This window comes from Vombatus ursinus, unplaced genomic scaffold, assembly GCF_900497805.2.
Source record: "Vombatus ursinus unplaced genomic scaffold, bare-nosed wombat genome assembly UNPS02014813.1, whole genome shotgun sequence".
NCBI classification, from domain to species: domain Eukaryota; kingdom Metazoa; phylum Chordata; class Mammalia; order Diprotodontia; family Vombatidae; genus Vombatus; species Vombatus ursinus.
Window position 1 is genome coordinate 20852246 of NW_020954591.1, and position 19463 is coordinate 20871708.

Here is a 19463-nt window from a genome sequence, read left to right on the forward strand (position 1 = left end):
AGAGGGAGCTCCAGGCTCCATTTCTCTGAGCACAGTGAGAGAAGATAGGAGATGGGCCCAACATGGGCAAGACAGGGAGGAGCTTCTCCACCCACTTAAGAACTTGGAAAATGGCACAGAGGGTTCTATCAAAGTGGGCTAGGGCTTGAAGGGAGGGGCTCAGCAGCCTTGAGTAAGATTGGGGATGCTTCCACATACACACACACCCTGGCTGAAAGGTAGCACCCTCTTAGGATACAATAGGCAGCCCTTTCAAGGAAAGCCTCAAGGATTTGCCCAGTAAATTGTAGTAAAACAAATGATCCTCTGCCTGTCTGAGCCTGTTGTTACATGGAGGTGTGTGTAGCACTGTTTGTAAATGTGCCCCATGAGTATAACTGCAGAGCTGAGCTTTCAACAGAAGAGCCCTTCATCTGGCTGTCTCAGTCATCTGCCAGTGGAGATGGACGCTAAACTGGGGCCCATTTGCTCCAGGCTGGCACTGCAAAAAGCTGCGGATGATAGTGGTGGCCCATAACTGAGGGTGCAGGGGGCATTCTTGTAGGTGACCTATTTTGGCTGTTCCTGGGCAGAAGTCTTTCCTTCATCACACAATACTCCATCTGTAAAAGAAGGCACTAGTTTAGGAGATAGGGATGAGAGTTGAAGTGCAAACTTCTTACATAGTCCCTTTTATCCCTTGTAAATAATGATGGGAGGGGGGTGAGGAGGAGATGAGCAACTCCCCTATGCCAAGTCTGGCTTTGGCCTACCTTTTCAGGATTATTGTACATTGCTCTCCTTTGGGCACTCTACATTCCAGCCAAAACAGCCTACTTGCTATTTCCCTGTAGACAAAATTTACATGACATCCCATCTCCTGTCTTCATGAATTTTCACAGACTGTCTACTCTCTCCCCTGACCCCTCAAATACTTTTCCTCTTTACCACTGCCTCTTACTATCCTAAGTTGCATCCAGGGTTTAACTTAAGTGCCATCTCCTACATCAATGATCTCTGGAGTGGGGGCCTGTATATACTAAGGGGTACATAGGATGATCAGTCAAGGTCCACAAAGAAAATAAGGGCCTGGGCTCCTTAACTCTGAGCACTGCCAATTTCTTGAAGAGGCCACTTTATAGGAGGCAGTGGCAACCAAAGAGTCTACTGGTCTCTATCCCCTTCCCACACCTCCCTCTAAAGGTTAGGGGCAGGAGCACCAGGCACATATGCCAGTGAGACAGTGGGGCTAGCAGCACTGGATTGGGATCAGGACCAGGACTGACAAAAGCTTGGGTGGAGCCAGCAGGGCTCAGGAATCTGGGATTGGGGAAGCCATGGAGGCTAACATGGGGTGCGTGGGGCTGCTACTGGGAGCAGTCAGGTCAGTGGGATTGGTGGAAGGTGACAGTCAATCAGCAAGCATTTAATTAATAATCACTTTCTATGTGCCAGACAGTGGGGATATAAAGATAAACTTAAAATAGCCCCTGCCCTCAAGAAGCTTACGTTCTCTTGAAGGAGACAACATGTACACATAGGTCCATGCAAACAGATACAGAATGAATATAGGGTAATTTTGATGGAAAGATTAGTACTGGGGGAAGGGGGAGTCAATTAAAACTTTGTGGGGAAAGATGGGCTTGAGCCTGGGTCTTGGAGGAAACTGTTGATTCTATGAATATATATATGTATACATAATGAAGAGAAAGTACATTCCAAACATTGGGGACAGCTAGTGAAGAGGCCTAGAGATTACAGGTGGACTACCATGTATGAGGGACAGTAAGAAGGTCACTTTTGTACACAAAGAATATATGTGAAGAAGAATTTTATGGCTGTATTAAATGCCAAACACAAGACATTAGAGAAAACTTTGAATAAGAGATGAATGGGAAAATTATTCCAAAAGAGCATCTCTAATGGGTTGATATCAATATATTTTGAAAGAAGCAAAAAATGAAGGTGGAAAACCATGGAGGGGAACAGATGTCATTGTCCTGCCAAGTACCTGCAGGTACCTTCAGCAAAATAGTTTCATTTTCTGATGGAAAAGAGTGGGATGCTGAAGCTTCATGTTCTACAAGGACCTTAGACCTTCATGTGAACTGTGAGTCATTGGTTTGGGCCCTTCAAGAAATGCCATTAAGAGAGGAAGTGCTAGTCAAGACCAGCAGTGGGGAGTGAGCAAGGGAGTGTGTGAGGGTGCAGGCCGAGCCAGCTTCACAATCGGGAATGTTGAGAAGGGCAAGAAGATTTTTGTGCAGAAGCATGCCCAGTGCCACACAATTGACAAGGGAGGCAAGTACAAGACTGGACCTAATCTGAATGGACTCCCTGACTGAAAGACTGATCAGTCTCCAAGATTCTTTTACACAGATGCTGACAAAAACAAAGGTATCACTTGGGGAGAGAATACATGGATGGAATACTTGGAGAACCCCAAGAAGTATATCGCTGGAACAAAAATGATCTTTGCAGACGTTAAGAAGGCAGAAAGGGCAGACTTGATAGCATACCTTAAAAAGGCTACCAATGAGTAGTAGTTGTCTGCTGCCTTATTTTTACTATGAGGAGATGTCTGTCATGATAAGATTTCTTTTCTTTTTTCACATGTACCATAACTACCTTATTTAAGTTGTTTTCATCAGCCAGAGAATTTTGATCATGAGTGGCTGTTTTGAAACTTTGTTCAACAGTACTAATAAAGGAATTATGTAGATTAGGTAAAAAATATTATAATCATATTCTAGCTAAATGTGGTTGATGAATTACTTCAGCCTATAGCCCCTCTGGAGGTCCCACATTTGAATGCAAAGAAAATGGAACATTCCCAGGAGCTGGGAATGCAGATGAATGGTAGTAGGGGTTAGTCTCTCTTGTGATTTCTGATGCTGCCATTACAAGCAGCTGTAGACTATTTGCTGAAAGAATTGGCTCTACTACTATATGTAAGTGCTCTTATAAAAGAGGAAAATAACCGTCTAATAGTTCAGATATTTCAGGACCCCAAATCCAAGAAAGACAGGAAGGTGGCCGCAAGAAAAATGTTCCTGCAAAGCTATGTTACTAAAGAAACAAGTTTGGAATCTGAGAAACCACTAAGTGTATCCAAAAATATAAGAGGACTTCTGAAGCCTGGCTGGACAGCATGATTACCTAAAGAAAAAAGAGCTTGAAGAAATCTGGTTACCTTGTTACTTGCAGGTTTAAAGGGAGAGTTGCAGAACAAGGCTCATTCCCCCAGGAAGAGCTATTTATAAGCACATCCCAAATCAGTGTTTCAGCATAGTTAACTGAAGTACATCTGCTGTATTTCAGGCAACAGTTGGCATAATCAATTAAAAAGGTTCATCCTGATCAATCAGTCATGCTTTTTAGCCTCCAGTTGTAATAGCCTGACTTCCTCAAGCAAATAGAAGTTACTCTCCACACTGTGTGACCCCTATTTGCAAACTAGCCTCTTGTGTTCCCTTATAGCAGCAGATCAGGTGCTGCTAATTAACAGGATGTGAAAAGAGCAAAGTATTGTTGGTTTTCCTCTATGTGTTTATAAAATCTGTTACAAATGCTGATAAAAGATATTTCTAAAAAAGAGAAATTAAGTTTTACTAATACTTGATTATATAGATTGACACTAACACTCTCGCTTGTCCCGTGTGTCAGATGGTAACATTGTCACATCAGGGGTATGAGGTATCTTGAGGAAAGGGCAATAATTCCGTGATTCAGAGAGGTTGAGAGGGATGCTATCCCTTGTTCTTTGGCTTTCTTAATATCAGCTGGCACGGAAGCGTCCAACATGGCATGCCCTTATCAAAGAAGGTGCTGCGCTCTATGAGCAAAGCGGAATTGAAGTAGCTAAAAAAAAAAAACAAAACCTCAAGATGTGCAAATTTAGCGAATCCATTCCAGGTGTTCATACGGACTGTTTGTGCCCAACCTGTGGTAGAACATTCTGAGCTCGTATTGGTCTGATCAGCCACAGGCGGACACACTGTAACTTGACTCTAGCATAGTGATGTCATTTTGGTCCTCTTAGAGAACTAAGGATAGTAACCATCAAAATATACTGCTGTATCACAAAGTGTTAAATCAAATTCTCAAAATAATAATAAATAATAATTAATTCTAAAAACTAATGGGGCCTATTCAATAACATTGTTCTCACTAAAAAATTATTACTGATACTATTTTAGGAAAGCAAAAAGGTTTTTTGAACTATTAATGAATAAAATAAAAATGCTTTAAATATTTCATCTTTATCTCTTTTAATTTCTATTTTTGCATATGCTTTATAATATATAATTATATATAAATACATAGTGTGTATGTGTATAATATACATGTAATTATTATAATATAATTATTAGTTGTACAGTATACATGTGCAGTATACATTCCTAAATAAGTAAATGTATCCACCTTAGGGGTATATATTCAAATAGTTTTTACTGAAGGGATATAGGATCAAAAACATTTGGAGATGATTGTCCTACGTGAGGCTTCTCCTAATCTTCCCAGTCATTAGGGCCTTCTCCCTTGGAAATGACTGTGTTTATACTCTGTATTTGGGTACTAAATAAATCCATGTTGTTGTCTCTTACTATTATGTAAGCTCCTTGAGGGCAGGGACAATTTTGTCTTGTCTTTGTGTCCCATGCACATAGCATAACTCCTGGCACACAGCAGCTGCTTAATAACTGCTTCCTCAACCATGAAGGCTTTTGTAGCCCAGAATAATTTAAATGCCCAAGTTGAGTGTGTTCTCCAGTAGTAACACTTTACATCCTCTTTACAAAATATTGCAGTCCCATCTTTCCAAGTGCAGACCTAAGATCCATAGCAGTGCTTTATCAAATGCTTTTATTAAAAGAGCTTGAAGTGACATCCATGTGTATTTGTTTTTTTGATGACTTCAATTCCATCCCCACTCCTGAGAGAATGGAAACTGCAAGGAGTACCCTTTTCAGCTTTTCCCGTTCTCATTTCCTCATTTTTCTTCCCTCTTTCCCTTTCTTGAAAGCTCCAACTGGTAGATTATAGGATTTAGAGCTTGAACCTAAAAAGATCATTTGAAGGAACCTAAGAGATTATTTAATCCAAACCCTTCATTTTGAAGATGAGGAAACTGAGCCCCAGAGATCAGAAGTGGGCACAATGTCATGGTCACAATGGCTGCAAAGCCATGTTCTGGTTGATCAGGCCTCACAAGAGTTCCACTTCAAGTCTGTACATGATTTCTGGAATATTTGTCCAGGTGTAATTCCCCTAAATTGCCTCATGCATCTGTTTATTCCATTATCTGTTGTGAAATCTGTCTGTCCTTGTACCCCAGTGACCAGAACAAGTATAGTAGAAGCTTAATATAGATTGGCTGAATTGGAGGGCTATTTCTTGACATTCTCCTCAAGACATCTGAATCACAGTGATGTTGATAACCAAATTGCTTTGCTTGTTCAGAGTACTGACTGATTTCATACCATTTTCTCCATTTAGGAAGGACTAATATCTCCCTCAGATCTTGATATTGTGATGTCAGATGGTCTTGGAATGCGATATGCCTTTATTGGACCCTTGGAAACAATGCATCTCAATGCAGAAGGTACTGTTTGATTTGATCTAGGACCAAACTGAGAATTCCTTGCTATGTGAAATTTAAATATTTCAGTTGAATTTTTTATTGGGCAGAAAAAAATCTCAACCGAGTAATTTTACTAGGTCTGGCTTTATGAAAATAACATCACCAAAAAAACCCCACAAGAAAGTTAACATTTTGTTAACTAATCTTTTAGGTCTTGTGAATAGCTAAATTGTTTTATTGTCTCCAGCTTCAAAAAAGTGAGATGATCATGGGAGAAATAAGTAAACATTCTTTGAAACCTTATTCTTGGTGTGACACACTCCTTGGGGCTCCCTCACCCAGCTCTCACTGGCACCAGCAGGTTGAGTCCCAAGAACAGTACCTTCTACCACTTTCAGGATTCAAAGGGCAACCTTATGAGTGACTGTTCTGCAGAGTACATAAGTCCCCACTGATTTGCTTCTTCTTAACAATGAGCCATTAAATTCAGTTCTTTAACATAGTCATTTGCTCAAATGGCATAGCAAGAATAGTAATTACAAAGCATTGCCCTCAACACCAAGCGTACCCTCTCCCAAAAGTACACTTCAGAGTTCTAGAAGTATCTAAAAGGGGCATAAAGTTGAAATGAGGCACATTTGTGGGTGCACAAGTGGCCAAAAACAACTCACAACTCTGGGAATTCAGAGCTTCCATGTCCTCGATGTCTCCAGAGGATCCTTATGATGTTTGCTGGGGGTGTGGCATGATGGACCAGGTCACTCCTCTGCTCATATGTCTCTGCTGGAGGGGTGGCTCAGCTGGGATTTGCTCCTTTTTAGGGCACTGGTGTTTTAGCTGGTTAGGCAATCTGCTGCTCAGCTGGGTTAAGCAGGTCACCTGGCAGTTGGATGGTCTGCTCGCCAGGCTGCGTAATATAGCTGCTAGATGAAATAGGTGGGTTGTTCAGCTGCAGGGCTCTTCTCAGCATGGCATCTCTACTGAATGGGTCCATGAACTGGATGCCATAGTCTTGCCCTTTGACAGATAGCTGTCAGCTAGGGCATTGGCCCTTAGCTTTAGGATCAGCAGAAATCTTTTCATTTTAACTCACTCAAAGCCTCAACTCTGAGGCTGTTTGTCATCTCCAGGCAAGAGATGGTTGGATCAACCATTCATGGTTTGGAAACTGAGTAGCTGACCCAATGGAAGTCAGGTTCATTTTTGTATAGAGGAAACATAATAGTGTTCTAAAATTAGACCCTTGCTCTTAACAGATAAGGGTAACGGGAATTTTTTCTCAGGACTGCCGACATGCTAGGTCTGATGATAGGAAGGTTAGTGTTGAGGTCACTCCTCTAAATATGAGATGTTCTCATGAAGATCCTGGCTGTTTGACCTTGGGTTCTGAGCCTTAGTTTCTACCTCTGTAAAATGACAATAATCATATTTGCACTACCCATTTCACAGGGTTGTGGTGAGGAAAGTTCTGTATAAGCTTTAAAGCACTGTACAAACAAATTGAGCTACTATTATTATCATAACAATCTGGGGATTATTAGGGTTAGGGGAATAGCGTCATTTGCTTAAATGATAATTTTGGGTACTTTCACTTGTCTATGTACATACACACATAGATATTAACAATTAGTGGACCTCATTTAATCATTTAGAGGTGTAAGTAGAAATCCTGTGGCCTCACTGTACTTTCCTTCCTTCCCTTCCTCCCCAAAACACTGAATACCAGTTGTATGTAAGACATTGTGCTAGGTACTGAAAACAATCAAAAGATATCCCAGGTAACCACAGAAATCAGCAGGGAAGAGGGCATCGAGGGCAGCTTCACTTTTCAAACAAATAGTCACAGAGGCCAGTGAAACCAGAAACATGAGAAGTCAGTAGTGTACAGCAGACAGGATGGAAGCCCATAATAATTTTTTTTTAAACAAGAGACATCTGATAAGAATATCTAGTTGGCTGCATATGACAATGATATGGATTTCAACCTCAGTGCATTCCAAAAGGCCAGGGTTGGACATGTAAGAACTGACTTAGAATACATTGAAGGCTCGTTGCCCTTCATACAGAAATTAGGATCTATTAAGACTGGAAGTTAGAACAGTTTATTCTTTATGTTGTTGTGTTTCGTGATGTTATTTTCATAAAGCCAATGCAGCAAAAGGTTTATCCAGACCTAATAAAATTACTTGGTTGAGATTTTTTTCCTGCTCCAAAAAATTCTGCTGAAATATAACCTCCCAGAATGTATGTGTTTCTTTTTGTATCTTATTTCCAAAATACAAGTGTGAGGAGATTTTTATACATAGTTTTGTGCCTTACACACAGATGGTATTAAGTGAATTTTGAAGGGGGGAAGGAAGGAAAGTACCACAGGATTTTTACTTACACCTCTAAATGATTGTTAGATCCATTCATCGTTAATTTCTATTTATTCATTGTATAGAGATGTGAAAATATCAAAAGTTATTGTTTTGCAAATGACACTTCAGGACACTATTTCCCTAACCCTAATTCCTCAAACAGGCTGTTACAATGACAATAATTATTCACATTTATACAGTGCTTTTAAGTTTGCACAGAATTTTCCTCACAATAGCCCTGTGAAATGGGTAGTGCAAATATGATTACCCTCATTTTACAGAGAAATTTCCCTCCTCACACATAGATTTGATTTTTTGTAATTAAGAACTACCCAATGGGTAGGTTTGATTCATTTATATAAAAGTATTGTTCATTTTATATAAAGAAGCCAGTTGACTGAGCCTTGAGCTTGCCTGAATTAGGAGATCTTAGTTCATTTTCTGGTTGTGTTAGTGACTCATTCACCCCAGGCACAGAAGGAAGTTAAGGCCCAGATCCCGAGGCCAAACAGCCAGAGTCTTCATAAGAACATCATATGTTAAGTGGAGTTACTTCAACACAAACCTTTCTGTCATCAGACCTAGTATTAACTCTCATGTCATAATTTGTTCAACCATTTGATGGGGACCCCTTTAGTTTCTAGTTCTTTGCCACCACAAAAAAGAGGACCTTTTCTTCTTTCATGGATCTCTGGGATAGAAATGCAATAATTCATCACTGGGTCAAAAGATATGCAGAGTTTAATAATTTGCTTTTCAGAATGGCTAGACCAATTCACAACTCTGCCAACAGTGCATTGATATGCATGTTTGCCCACATCCCTGGCAACACTTGTAATTTTTTTGTCTACTTTGAGAATCTGATGGATGTAAGGGAAAGTCCTAAAGTTGTTTTAATTTGCTTTCTCTGATTATTGGTGATTTTGAGCATTTCTTTCATATGGCTAAATAGTTTTGGTTTCTTCCCTTGAGATCAGTGTGTCTGTATTCTTCATCTGTTTATCAGTTGAGGAATGCCTCTTATTCTTATAAATTTGAGTCAATTTCTTATAGTCTGTTAACTCTGTGCATAGCTGAGACCACCTGATTCTTTTGCATTTCATTTTCTTTTTTTTAAAGTCCTAAAAATATTTTTGGGGAAAATATCAAGTGAGTTTCCAGGTCAGAGTACTGTTCTGCTCTGAGTGGAATCTTACTCTGAGACCAGTTAGAGCTGGGCACCACTGTGCAGTATCTAGAACTTATATCTGGTTTCTTCTCCTTTTGTGAACTTTCTGTTTCAGAGATGAACAAAGAAAGCAGCATTAGCTCTGGAGTCAGGGCGGGTACAGTCTTCTTAAAAGAAAAAAGATTGGTGTCTGGGTTTCTGAAATTTGTTATTATCTGTTTATATGGTCCCTGAATTTAGCAGTAGTTAGAAATCACCATATAAGTCAGAGTATCTGCTTATTCCTTGTGCTTTACTGGGAAATTTCCCTTCTCATCTATAGATTTGGTGGTTATAATTAAGAATTACCCATAGATGGGTTTGATTCATTTATATGAAAGTATTGTTCATTTTAGATAAAGAGGCCAGTTGATTGAGCCTTGGCTTTGCCTGAGTTAGGTCTCAGTTCATTTTCTAACTGAATTGTTGACTGATTCACCCCCAGGCAACTGCCCCCTTCAGCTGGGACTTAGGCAGTCTCAAAAAGAATTAGATCTTGTCACTTGGAGAACTGAGTTCTGGAGCCCTTTGCTTTTGATCTTTATCAGTAAGCTTTGTGAAAACTTGTCTCTTAAAACCAGAAAGGTTCATTCAGGTTGGTGGGCATCAGCCTTGGGAAATCCAGGTTGGTTTGGAATATCAGTCTCCTTAATTTGGCATGATGATACAACTGTTCCTGTCCAGAGCATTCATATCATATGCCTACAGCTGCCACGGAAGCCCAGGTTCCCCTGGAATTTTTCAGTAAACCTTTATTTACAATCTATGTGATTTTTCTTTGAGCCTGTCACTTAACCTTGTTTGCCTCAGTTTCCTCATCTGTAAGGTAAGCTGAAACGACTCAATAGCAACAATCTAAACTTGATACTTACCAGCTATGTTGTATTATTTGCCTTACTGGGCTGTACAAAAGAAAACACTTTGTAAAATAGTATACAAATATTAGTTATTGTTATTATTTTATCACAGAATAGCAAATTTGGAAGGGATCTTGTTGTTGATCAGTTGTTTTCAGTTATATCCAACTCTTCACCACCCTATTTGGGATTTTCTTGGTAAATATACTGGAGTGGTTTGCCTTTTCCTTCTCGAGCTAATTTTTCAGATGAGGAAACTGAGGCAAACAGGGTTAAGTGACTTGCCCAGGGTCACATAGCTAGTAAGTGTCTGAGGCTAGACTTGAACTCAGGAAGATGAATCTTCTTGACTCCAGACCTGGCACTCTATCCACTGCACCACCTAGCTGCCCAAAAGGGACCTTAGAGACCATTTAATCCAACTCCTTTTTGAGTAAGTGTTCCTTTTACAACATGCCTCATTAGTAGTCACTGAACCTTCACTTGAAGACTCATAGTGAGACAAAACCCTTTATCTCCCAAGGCAACCCATTCCACTTTTGGAAAAGTTGTAATTGTTAGAATATTGTTATATCAAGCTGAAATCCACCTAACTGCACCTTACTGCATCTTTTACTCACTGTTCATCCTTCTGGGACCAACCAGAGCAAATCGAATCCCTCTTTCATATGAAAGCCCTTTAGATTCTTGAAGGCAGCTAAGAGCTGTCATGTTAATCAAGCAGTCAACAAGTATTAAGCACCTACTATGTACCAGGCACTACTCCATGTTCCGAGTCTTCTCTTTCTTAGGCTAAACACTCACAGTTCTTTTAGCTGATCCTCCAATTGTTTGGGATGGAAGCTTCTCACCTTTTTCATTGCCCTCCTCTTAATAGCTCTATCATTTGTCAGTGTCCTTCTTAAAAGAGGCTATGTAACTGATTACAGCATTTCAAATGTCTGACCAAGACAATATAGGAAAACTGTCACCTTCCATGCCTTAGACGCTGACTCTTTTATTGTGGCATACGAGCTCGTTGTCTTTCTTGGTCATGATGAAGAAGGTTTAGCTTACTACTCGTATGTGTATGTATGTATGTATGTGTATATATGTATACATATATGTGTATGTATAGATATATGTACACAATATACATTTTCTTTATTATCAATCTGATAAGCATCAATAAACATGAACATTTCAATATGCAAAGACCAGAAAAAGAGGCTGGTGTATGAAACTGTGCCTCCATTATATATACCTTGTTTATCTATCTATTTATCTACCTATCTGTCTATTTATCTATCTATCAACCTATCTATCCACACATATATAATGTATGTTATATTTAACATGGTAATTCCACCACTGCCATGCTTGGCTTTGTTTTCTTCTGAAATTCCTTCTTCCCTTTTTATGTTTTTAAAAATGTTTAATTGATGCTCTTTTCTTTTGGCATCACTATTATTACTCCTCTCTTTCCCCTGTACACCCTGATCTCACTCCCCCAAAGAAAAGCCTTCCCTTGTAACAAGTACAGTCAACAAAACATACACATATTGACCATAGCTAAAATATGTATGTCTCATTTTGCACATCTAGAAGTGGGAGGAAAAAATGCTACATCATCATCAGTCTTTTTTTTTTTATCATCACCATCAGTCTTTTGGAGTTGTGGTTGGTCAGTGCATTGATCAGAGTTTTTAAGTGTTTCAAAGTTGTTTTCCTTTACAGTGCTGCAGCTATTGTGTAGATTTTCTCCTAGCTCTGTTCACTTCACTCTGCAGCATTTTACATAAATCTTCCTAGGGTTCCCTGAATCTATCAACTCATTTATGAGAAATAATAAATATATAAGTGCCTGCCTTAGGCACCTAGCACTTAAAACAAATTGTGGAATATAGTGGAATATTATGAATGCAGAGGAATATTACTGCACTATAAGAAACTTTGGCTATAGAGAATTCAGAAAAGCATGGAAAGACTTAGGTGAATTAATTAGGAGTGCGGCGAGCAAACCCTGGAGAACATTAGATATGGTAGGTTCAGTAATGTCAATAGAAAGAACAACAGCCACCACAAAATGGAATTGTACTGTGGAAACTTGGCCCAAAAGAGGAGAAGAGAAAATCCATCTTCCTCCCTTCTTTGCAGAGATGAGGGACTAGGCACATGGGTGGAGATCCTATGGCCTCAAGACCACATGTGGCCCTCTAGGTCCTCAAATGCAGCCCATTGGCTGAATCCAAGTTGAAGTTTGGATGCAGTCAATGAGCTGTGCTTGCGTGTGGGCCCCAAGGCCTCAGGTTCCCCACCCATGGTAGGGTGTTGGAATATTGTGTATTGTCAGATTCAGCTGATATATTTGTTAGTTTCTCTGAACTTTTCCCCTTTCTTTTCCTTTCTTTGTTCAAGGGATTGATCAGTGGGTAAGGAAGCAGCGAGGGAGGTATCTTGGAATGAAGGTGAAATGAAAATGAAAGGTTTTAATACAAATTAAAACAAATAAAAATTAATGAATGGAAAGGTTTAGAGTCTTGAGTGAACAGGCCTGGCAACTATCTTTTCACTGCTTACCCTAAAGGATCTGGAGGCCTTGTGGCTGGTCCAGAATGATGGAGATCAGAGCAGAATCTTCATGTCTATTGAATCTATCTTTTAAAAAATTTTTTTAAATTGCTTTTCTTTTATTATGAACTTAACAAAGATCAACAAATATGAGCATTTCAGTATGCAGAGAAGAATATAAAAAGAGAATTGTACATAAAACCTGTGAACTTCTATTATATTAATTTTAGTGAATATTAAATTTAAAGTGAGAGCAATAAAATTGCTAGATAGTAATAAAATATTATTTGTTGTACTTTAATATAAATAGTAATAATAAATCATAAACATGGAGTAGACTTTGTTAGAGGCAGTGTGGTACAGGACCACAGAGGTCCTTGGTTAGAATCCTACATTTGCCAGGTGTTTAACCTGTGGGTTAGTGACTCCTGGTCATAGTTTCCTTACCTGTAAAAATGAAGAGGGTTGAACTAGATAAGGACCCTTCCATGTCCAATTCTGTGGTCCAATAATACTTTACACTTTCTTCATTCTGGGCAACAAAGAAAGTCTTTTAAAGGTACAATTTGTTAAAGTTCCTCCCTCAGTATTAGCTTAATTATCAGCACCTGTTGTTTTTTGGGTTGCCATTTCCTCCAGTTCATTTTACAGATGAGGAAACTGAGGCAAATAGGGTTAAATGACTTGCCCAGGGTCACATAACTAGTAAGTGTCTGAGGCCAAATTTGAACTCATAAAAATGAGTCTCCCTGACTTCAGCCCCAGCACCCTATCCTAGTGGAATCCTTAAAGATGCTAAACATTTATTAGCATTTATGGAGGCTACAGAGACGAGTGATAAGTCACTAAAAAAAAAGTAGATGGACTCCTTAGCACCTTATCAAGAAACAGTGTCAGTCTGCTCATTTCACCAAAAACAAAGTTATTTACCAAGTATTTCTTGAACCCACATTGTGGGAAATGTTTGCATAATGGAGAATTTAATGGTAGAAATTGAAGGAAAATATATGTTGTACTGTACAGTAAGTAAAAGGTTTCACTGTTTTTAGTTTTATTTGAAGAAATAAGTGGGTTTTTTTTTTTAAAAAAAATTTTAAAGCAATTAAATTGTCCCATTTTTATCCCATTCAAAATATTTGTTAAGACAACCCCCTGGGAAATTTAGATGCCCCATTCCTGTGACCTTTTCCCTAAAGACATCATCATGTTTAATAGGAGAACTGGAAGGACCTTTGAGATCATCTAATACAATCACCTCTTTTTAATAAGGTGAGAAAACTGAGGTCCGTCTGGAGAAGGGACATGACTTACTTTAGCAGACTCACTAATAGCAGAGAGGGTTTTGAAACCAGGTCTCATGTGACTCCAGATCCAGTGCTTGTGATGTAGCATTGATCTGGGGCAGGTGAGGATGCCCACAGATGAAAGGTGGTACAGAAACAGGCTCTAGCAGAATGCTAACCTCTCCCTCAGGAAGGAGAAGCTGTTCTGTGGTTCTCTCTTCTGGATCTTGGCTCAGCTTAGTATGTGTTTGCCTTCTAATTGTGTGACCATGTAGCTAGCTCCAGTGAGCCTGTGCCCCCTCCTCACAAATAATGTCTTTTGACACTTCCTGGTTGTTTTATTCTTGTTAAAGTTACAGGAATCAAACATAACCAGTGTGAGTTTCCTGTAGTGCTTATTTGGCATATGCTATCCTCTTATTACTCTTTTAAAAATCATTAAACAAGGAAGGCTTTTTTTTTTTTTTTGGAATAGGTAACATCATTTAGCAAGTTTAAAGAGAGCTGTTCAGCATATATTCTGGGGACTAAAGGAACAGTTCAAATCTGGCCTCAGACACTTACTAGCTGTATAACCTGGGGGAAGTCACTTAATCCTGTTTCCCTCGGTTTCCTCATCTGTATAATGAGCTGGAGAAGGAAATGGCAATCCACTCCAGTATCTTTGCCAAGAAAACCCCAAATGGGGTCACAAAGGGTTGGACACAACTGAAATACAACTGAACAACAAAAGGAAGAGAAAAAGTTTCCAAGTTCCAGTACTGTTGAGGTCACTTATAATAAACAGAATTTAAAAAAAAAGTATTATAACATTTAACCACTAGAAGAACTTGAAGAATTTGGAATCAAGGTCACTGGGTTTAAATACAGGCTCTGCTATTTACTACTTGTAGGATCTTAAGCAATTCACTTAATCTGTGTCTCACTTTCCTTGTCTGTAAAATAATGGGGAGTAAAGTTGCACTAAGATCCCTTCCAGTTCCAAATCCTATAGTTCTATTATATTTGGCTTTCACATTAAAAAAAATATTTCTGAGTAAGGAAATATATACTGTTTTAGCATAAGGGAATATAAAAAAAAATGTCTTGGAGGCAAAGTGAAATGAAACTTATTGAGTTTAGGATCAAGTCCTGTAATATGGAACAAATATGAACCAAGCATTGAAGGAGATGGTTTGGGTTTCTGTTTTCTTTAAGAAAAAAAAAAGTTAAGCCTCAGAGCCAAAGGACTGATTCAGTTTAATTGTAAATGACTTATTCTAGTATTTTTGATGTGTGAGTGATCACTGGAATGAGGTTTTCTGGTATCCCATCCTTTCCTTTTCCTCCTCTATGGCCACCTCCCTGACTGCTAAGTTAAAAGCACACACTGCTGAGTTTTTTGTGGCTTCAGGTACTTTGGAAATGGGCCAAAGGTATAGCAGCAACAAGCAAGAGGAAGAAGAGGAAGAATAACTCCACGCACAGAATGTTCTGTCAGGATTTTAGGCACTTCAGTTTCTTTCTTTAAAGGAAAAAAATGAAACCCAGGATCTGCCTCTGAGTGGGTTGGGTTTCCAAGCAAACTCTCATCTAGCTCAACTTCACCTTCCTTCTTCCTCCTAGAAAGTGAGTAGAATAACATTTGTAGCTGCCTCCCAGGGAGGAATGGATGATGGAATGTGAGGGAGGAACTCATGAGGACAGACAGAGCATGTCAGGATAATAATGTTGTACTCACAACATGGAGAAGTAGGGTGACTTTTCTGGCACATCAGGATTCTGAGTGATGATCTCAGCTTTGATCACACACACACGTACACACACACACACAAATTGTTACAGTAGAAAGAATGACGGATTTAGAATGCCCTTTGGGAAGGGCATAGGTTTGGAAGTGTTAGGAAATGAGCTTGGTTGAAAACAGTGTAAAATGAGGCAAATGAGCTAGAAAAGGCCAGCTCTAACATCTGTGATTATTGTCCTATAATTCATATATACAGATACCAAAAAAGGGCAATTCCTGCCCTCAAGAAGCTTCTAATCTAATGGGGGAAAGACAACACAAAAGGAACTGAAGGGGGTCTAGGAAGGTGATGAAGTGTGAGCACCACAGCTAATTAGATCTTGAAGGATGGTGAGGTTTCCCAATTATGAGCTTCCCAGAGGATGGTAGAGAAGTCAGAGTAGTCCCGAAGTAGTGCAATCAAGTGGGAAATGAGGATCTGTTCTGAGCCCCCTGCTTAAATGGAATATTTGGAGAGGAAGGGGAGTCCAAATCTGTGATTTCAGCAGTGTGAGGAATTTCTAGTGTGGAAAGTCCCTGTATGCAACCTGTGGCCGTAGAGGGTTGCCTGGATGCAGAAATATGCCCAGGCTCACGGCCAGTATGTGTCAGACGCAAGACTGAAACCCAGGTCTTCATGATCCCAACGCAGCAAAAATCATTACTGGGGAATCTCCATCTGAATTTTCCTAACCTCTTCTTGGACCAGAGAGGGTTACACAAAATAACACTTCTCAACAATTGTAAACTTGGCTGTCAGAAGCTCTTGTACCAGTTGCTTTACGTTCCCTCCGTGTTGGGTATTCATTTAGATTTAGAGGGAAAAGAGTTTTGATAAGGAAAGGTAGGAGTCGTCTGCCTACTTGGGAGACTTGGCGGGGACCAGCGCCAGTGAAGACACGATGGTTGCCATGCCAAAAGATCTTATTAGAGGAGAAAGAAGACTTCAGAAAGTGGGAAGATTCCAACAAAATAACGCCTTCTCTTCTTGCCTGGGACTATTTCTTTCCTTTATTGAACTTGCACTAATAAAGCTCTTAGAAAATCTATTCAACGTAATCTCACCTTTGTTTTACCTTGCATTGTTTAAGGAGGCAGTTCAGTGATCTACCTTTGTGTGGCTGGTAGCTTCCTTCATAAGTTAATTGGTGGTCATGATAAGATGTTGGACTTGAAGAGTCACATAGTCTCCCCCCTCCCCCCGGATTTCATGACCTGAATTCAGAAAAGAAAAGAAAAAAAAAAAGAGCTTCACCTGGTAATTTTCTTCATTCTAGGCCAGCCACTGCTGAGCTTAATGAGGAGAGGCTAGATCTGATTTCCCTTCAAAGTCAAGCCTATTAACTAAAAAAAAAAGTTTTCATGATTGGGGACCTTCACTGTTAAGTGATATTTATATTACTGATATACTGAACCCTGTGTCATCATTTCAGGCATGTCAAACTATTGTGAACGATACAGCGAAGGCATGAAGCGTGTCCTAAAAACTTTTGGGCCGGTTCCAGACTTTTCTGGAGCGACTTTAGAAAATGTTCATCAGGTATGTATTCTGGTGTGGAAATTCCCTCCACCAATTCAGATCAGCCCCTCCTCTGCAACTTAGAGCTTTAGACATTGGAAGCCCATTCACATCTTATCCTTCTGCTTTCCCTCTCCCATACCAGCTTTATACAGAATTCTGGTGTAATCTTTGCCTTCCTTCCTTGGCCCTAGAAGGTCCATAAGGCTCCTGATCAGGCTTTTGCAGGGGTGATGAGCACACAAGCTTTTATCAGAGCCTACAGGACCCATGAGAGATCATTCAAGAGCTCAAAAGCAGCATCAGTAATGAACGCCATTTCCCTTGGTAATTTATGACTGTGGTCTCAGGATGGACTTATTGAGGGAATTAACATTCCCAGCTCTTATGCAGCCTGGGAAATGGGAAAATCATGGTTGATGTGAAGGTTAGCCAAGAGATAGCAGCAACCTCTCCCTCTGAGCACTGCTTCACCAGATCTCCCTTTCCTTTATCGCAGGCTATGTGTGCCCGTGTTCCTGCTGATCCAGCACACCTGGCTGCCAGGAGGCAATGGCGAGATGAATGCCTCATGAAGCTGGCCAAGCTGAAAAGCCAAATGGAGGCTGAGTGAAGCTTCTCCTAATAATACTGCTGGTGTGCCTCATGGGGCAAGCACTTTCTGGGGTGTAATCATAGAAATGTCTAATCTGATTGCTTTAAACCAATGAAAACCCTCAGTCCCCTTTAGCACCAGAGAAGACTTCTCCCCATTTAGCACCAGAACTCACTCCTTGATTTGGTAAGCTTTGGCAAACACCGCAGGAGGCTAGCAGAGAATGCACATTCAGTGTTCTCAGAAGCATGGATCTGGATAGGTGCGTGTTTCCAGGAGCACTGAACAACCCAAGGAACCCCCAGGCTGTTTGTCCTGGCACTAGAGACAACATGGAGTCTGATGAGGCAATCGCCAGTGACTGCCTAAGACAAAAACAGTCATTGATGAGATCCATAATCCTTTTGGTTTTATTGTGATTATGGATAGTAGCACTACACATGATTCTGTTATAGCTTCATGATGCTTTGATTTATAATGAAATATTTTCATGTCAAATCATTTATTCTTAAATATGCCATAAAATCATTTCTAAGTACTGCGTGTGACTATCTATGCATTTACTTTGTAAGAGTTATTCTTAATAAAGTTTGATTTCCATGAAGTGATTCATTTTCTCAGTAGTCTTTCAGTCAATGACAGTGCTTAGTCCTGGTTTTCTATTCATGCATATTCTCAGTGTAAAGTCAGCAGATGGCCTGTGCTGGTTAGTGGTATTTTAATAGAAATGCTTTTATCTGTAGAGGGCAAGTAAGAACCAGCCTCAGAGACAGGAAGTCCCAGATTCAAGTCCCATCTCTGACGTATTGTCTACATGGCTGTGGGCAAGTCTCTGAGGCTCTGAATTGCACAACGGTTGCCAGTTTTCATAGGAAGAGATAATTTCCTCAATAGGAATTCTCTATAGTAATGAAATTAAAGGTTCACACCAAAAAAGGTGGGGGTGTGGGGGATAATTTATCTGTTATTGTTGCTTATTATGAGAAATAGTATAGTGCATGGAGTCGAGAGCAACTCCTTTTTTGGGGGGGGGGTTATTTTTTTAATTCTTTTTTTTTGTCTGTGGTTCTTCTTATTAATTTATTTTCAACATTCACTCCCACAAGATTTTGAGTTCCAAATTTTCTCCCCATCTCATCCCTCCCCCTACCCCACAATGGCATGCATTCTGACTACCCCTTCCCCCAATCTGCCCTCCCTTCTATCTTCCCACCCCCCTTCTCTTATTCCCTTCCCCTTCTGTTTTCCTGTAGGGCAAGATAGATTTCTGTACCCCATTTCCTGTATATCTTATTTCCCAGTTGGATGTGAAAACAGTTTTTTTTAACTTTTGTTTTTAAAACTTTGGGTTCCAAATTTTCTCCCTTCCTCCCTCTCTATACCCACCCTTATTGAGAAGGCAAGCAACTTGATACAGGTTATGCAGGTGTAGTCATGCAGAACACTTCCATAGTAGTCATGTTGTGGAAAACTAAGTATATTTCCCTTCTTCCTATCCCGCCCCCCGTTTATTTTATTCTCTCTTTTGACCCTGTCCCTCCTCAGAAGTATTTGCTTCTGATTATCTCTTCCCCCAGTCTACCCAACCCTCTATCATCCCCCTGTTCTCTTATCTTCTTCCCACCTATTTCCTATAGGGTAAGATAGATTTCTATACCCAATTGAGTGTGTCTGTTATTCCCTCCTTCAACCAAATCCAATGAGAATAAGATTCACTCATTCCCTCTTACCTTCCCCCATTTCCCCTCCACTATAAAAACCTTT

General features: G+C 39.9%; 1 protein-coding gene and 1 pseudogene across 1 annotated transcript in view; both read left to right on the top strand.

Annotated features, from left to right (window-relative positions):
• CRYL1 (crystallin lambda 1) overlaps window positions 1–18307 on the top strand; it is a 174470-nt gene extending 156163 nt beyond the window's left edge. The window contains exons 6-8 of the mRNA XM_027877552.1: window positions 5479–5584; window positions 17019–17125; window positions 17604–18307. Coding sequence (XP_027733353.1) covers window positions 5479–5584; window positions 17019–17125; window positions 17604–17717 — 327 coding nt within the window. The 3' untranslated portion in view covers window positions 17718–18307. The remainder of the gene's footprint in view (window positions 1–5478; window positions 5585–17018; window positions 17126–17603) is intronic.
• Window positions 1329–2522, top strand: LOC114054399 (annotated as a pseudogene).
• Window positions 18308–19463: the final 1156 nt, after the last annotated feature.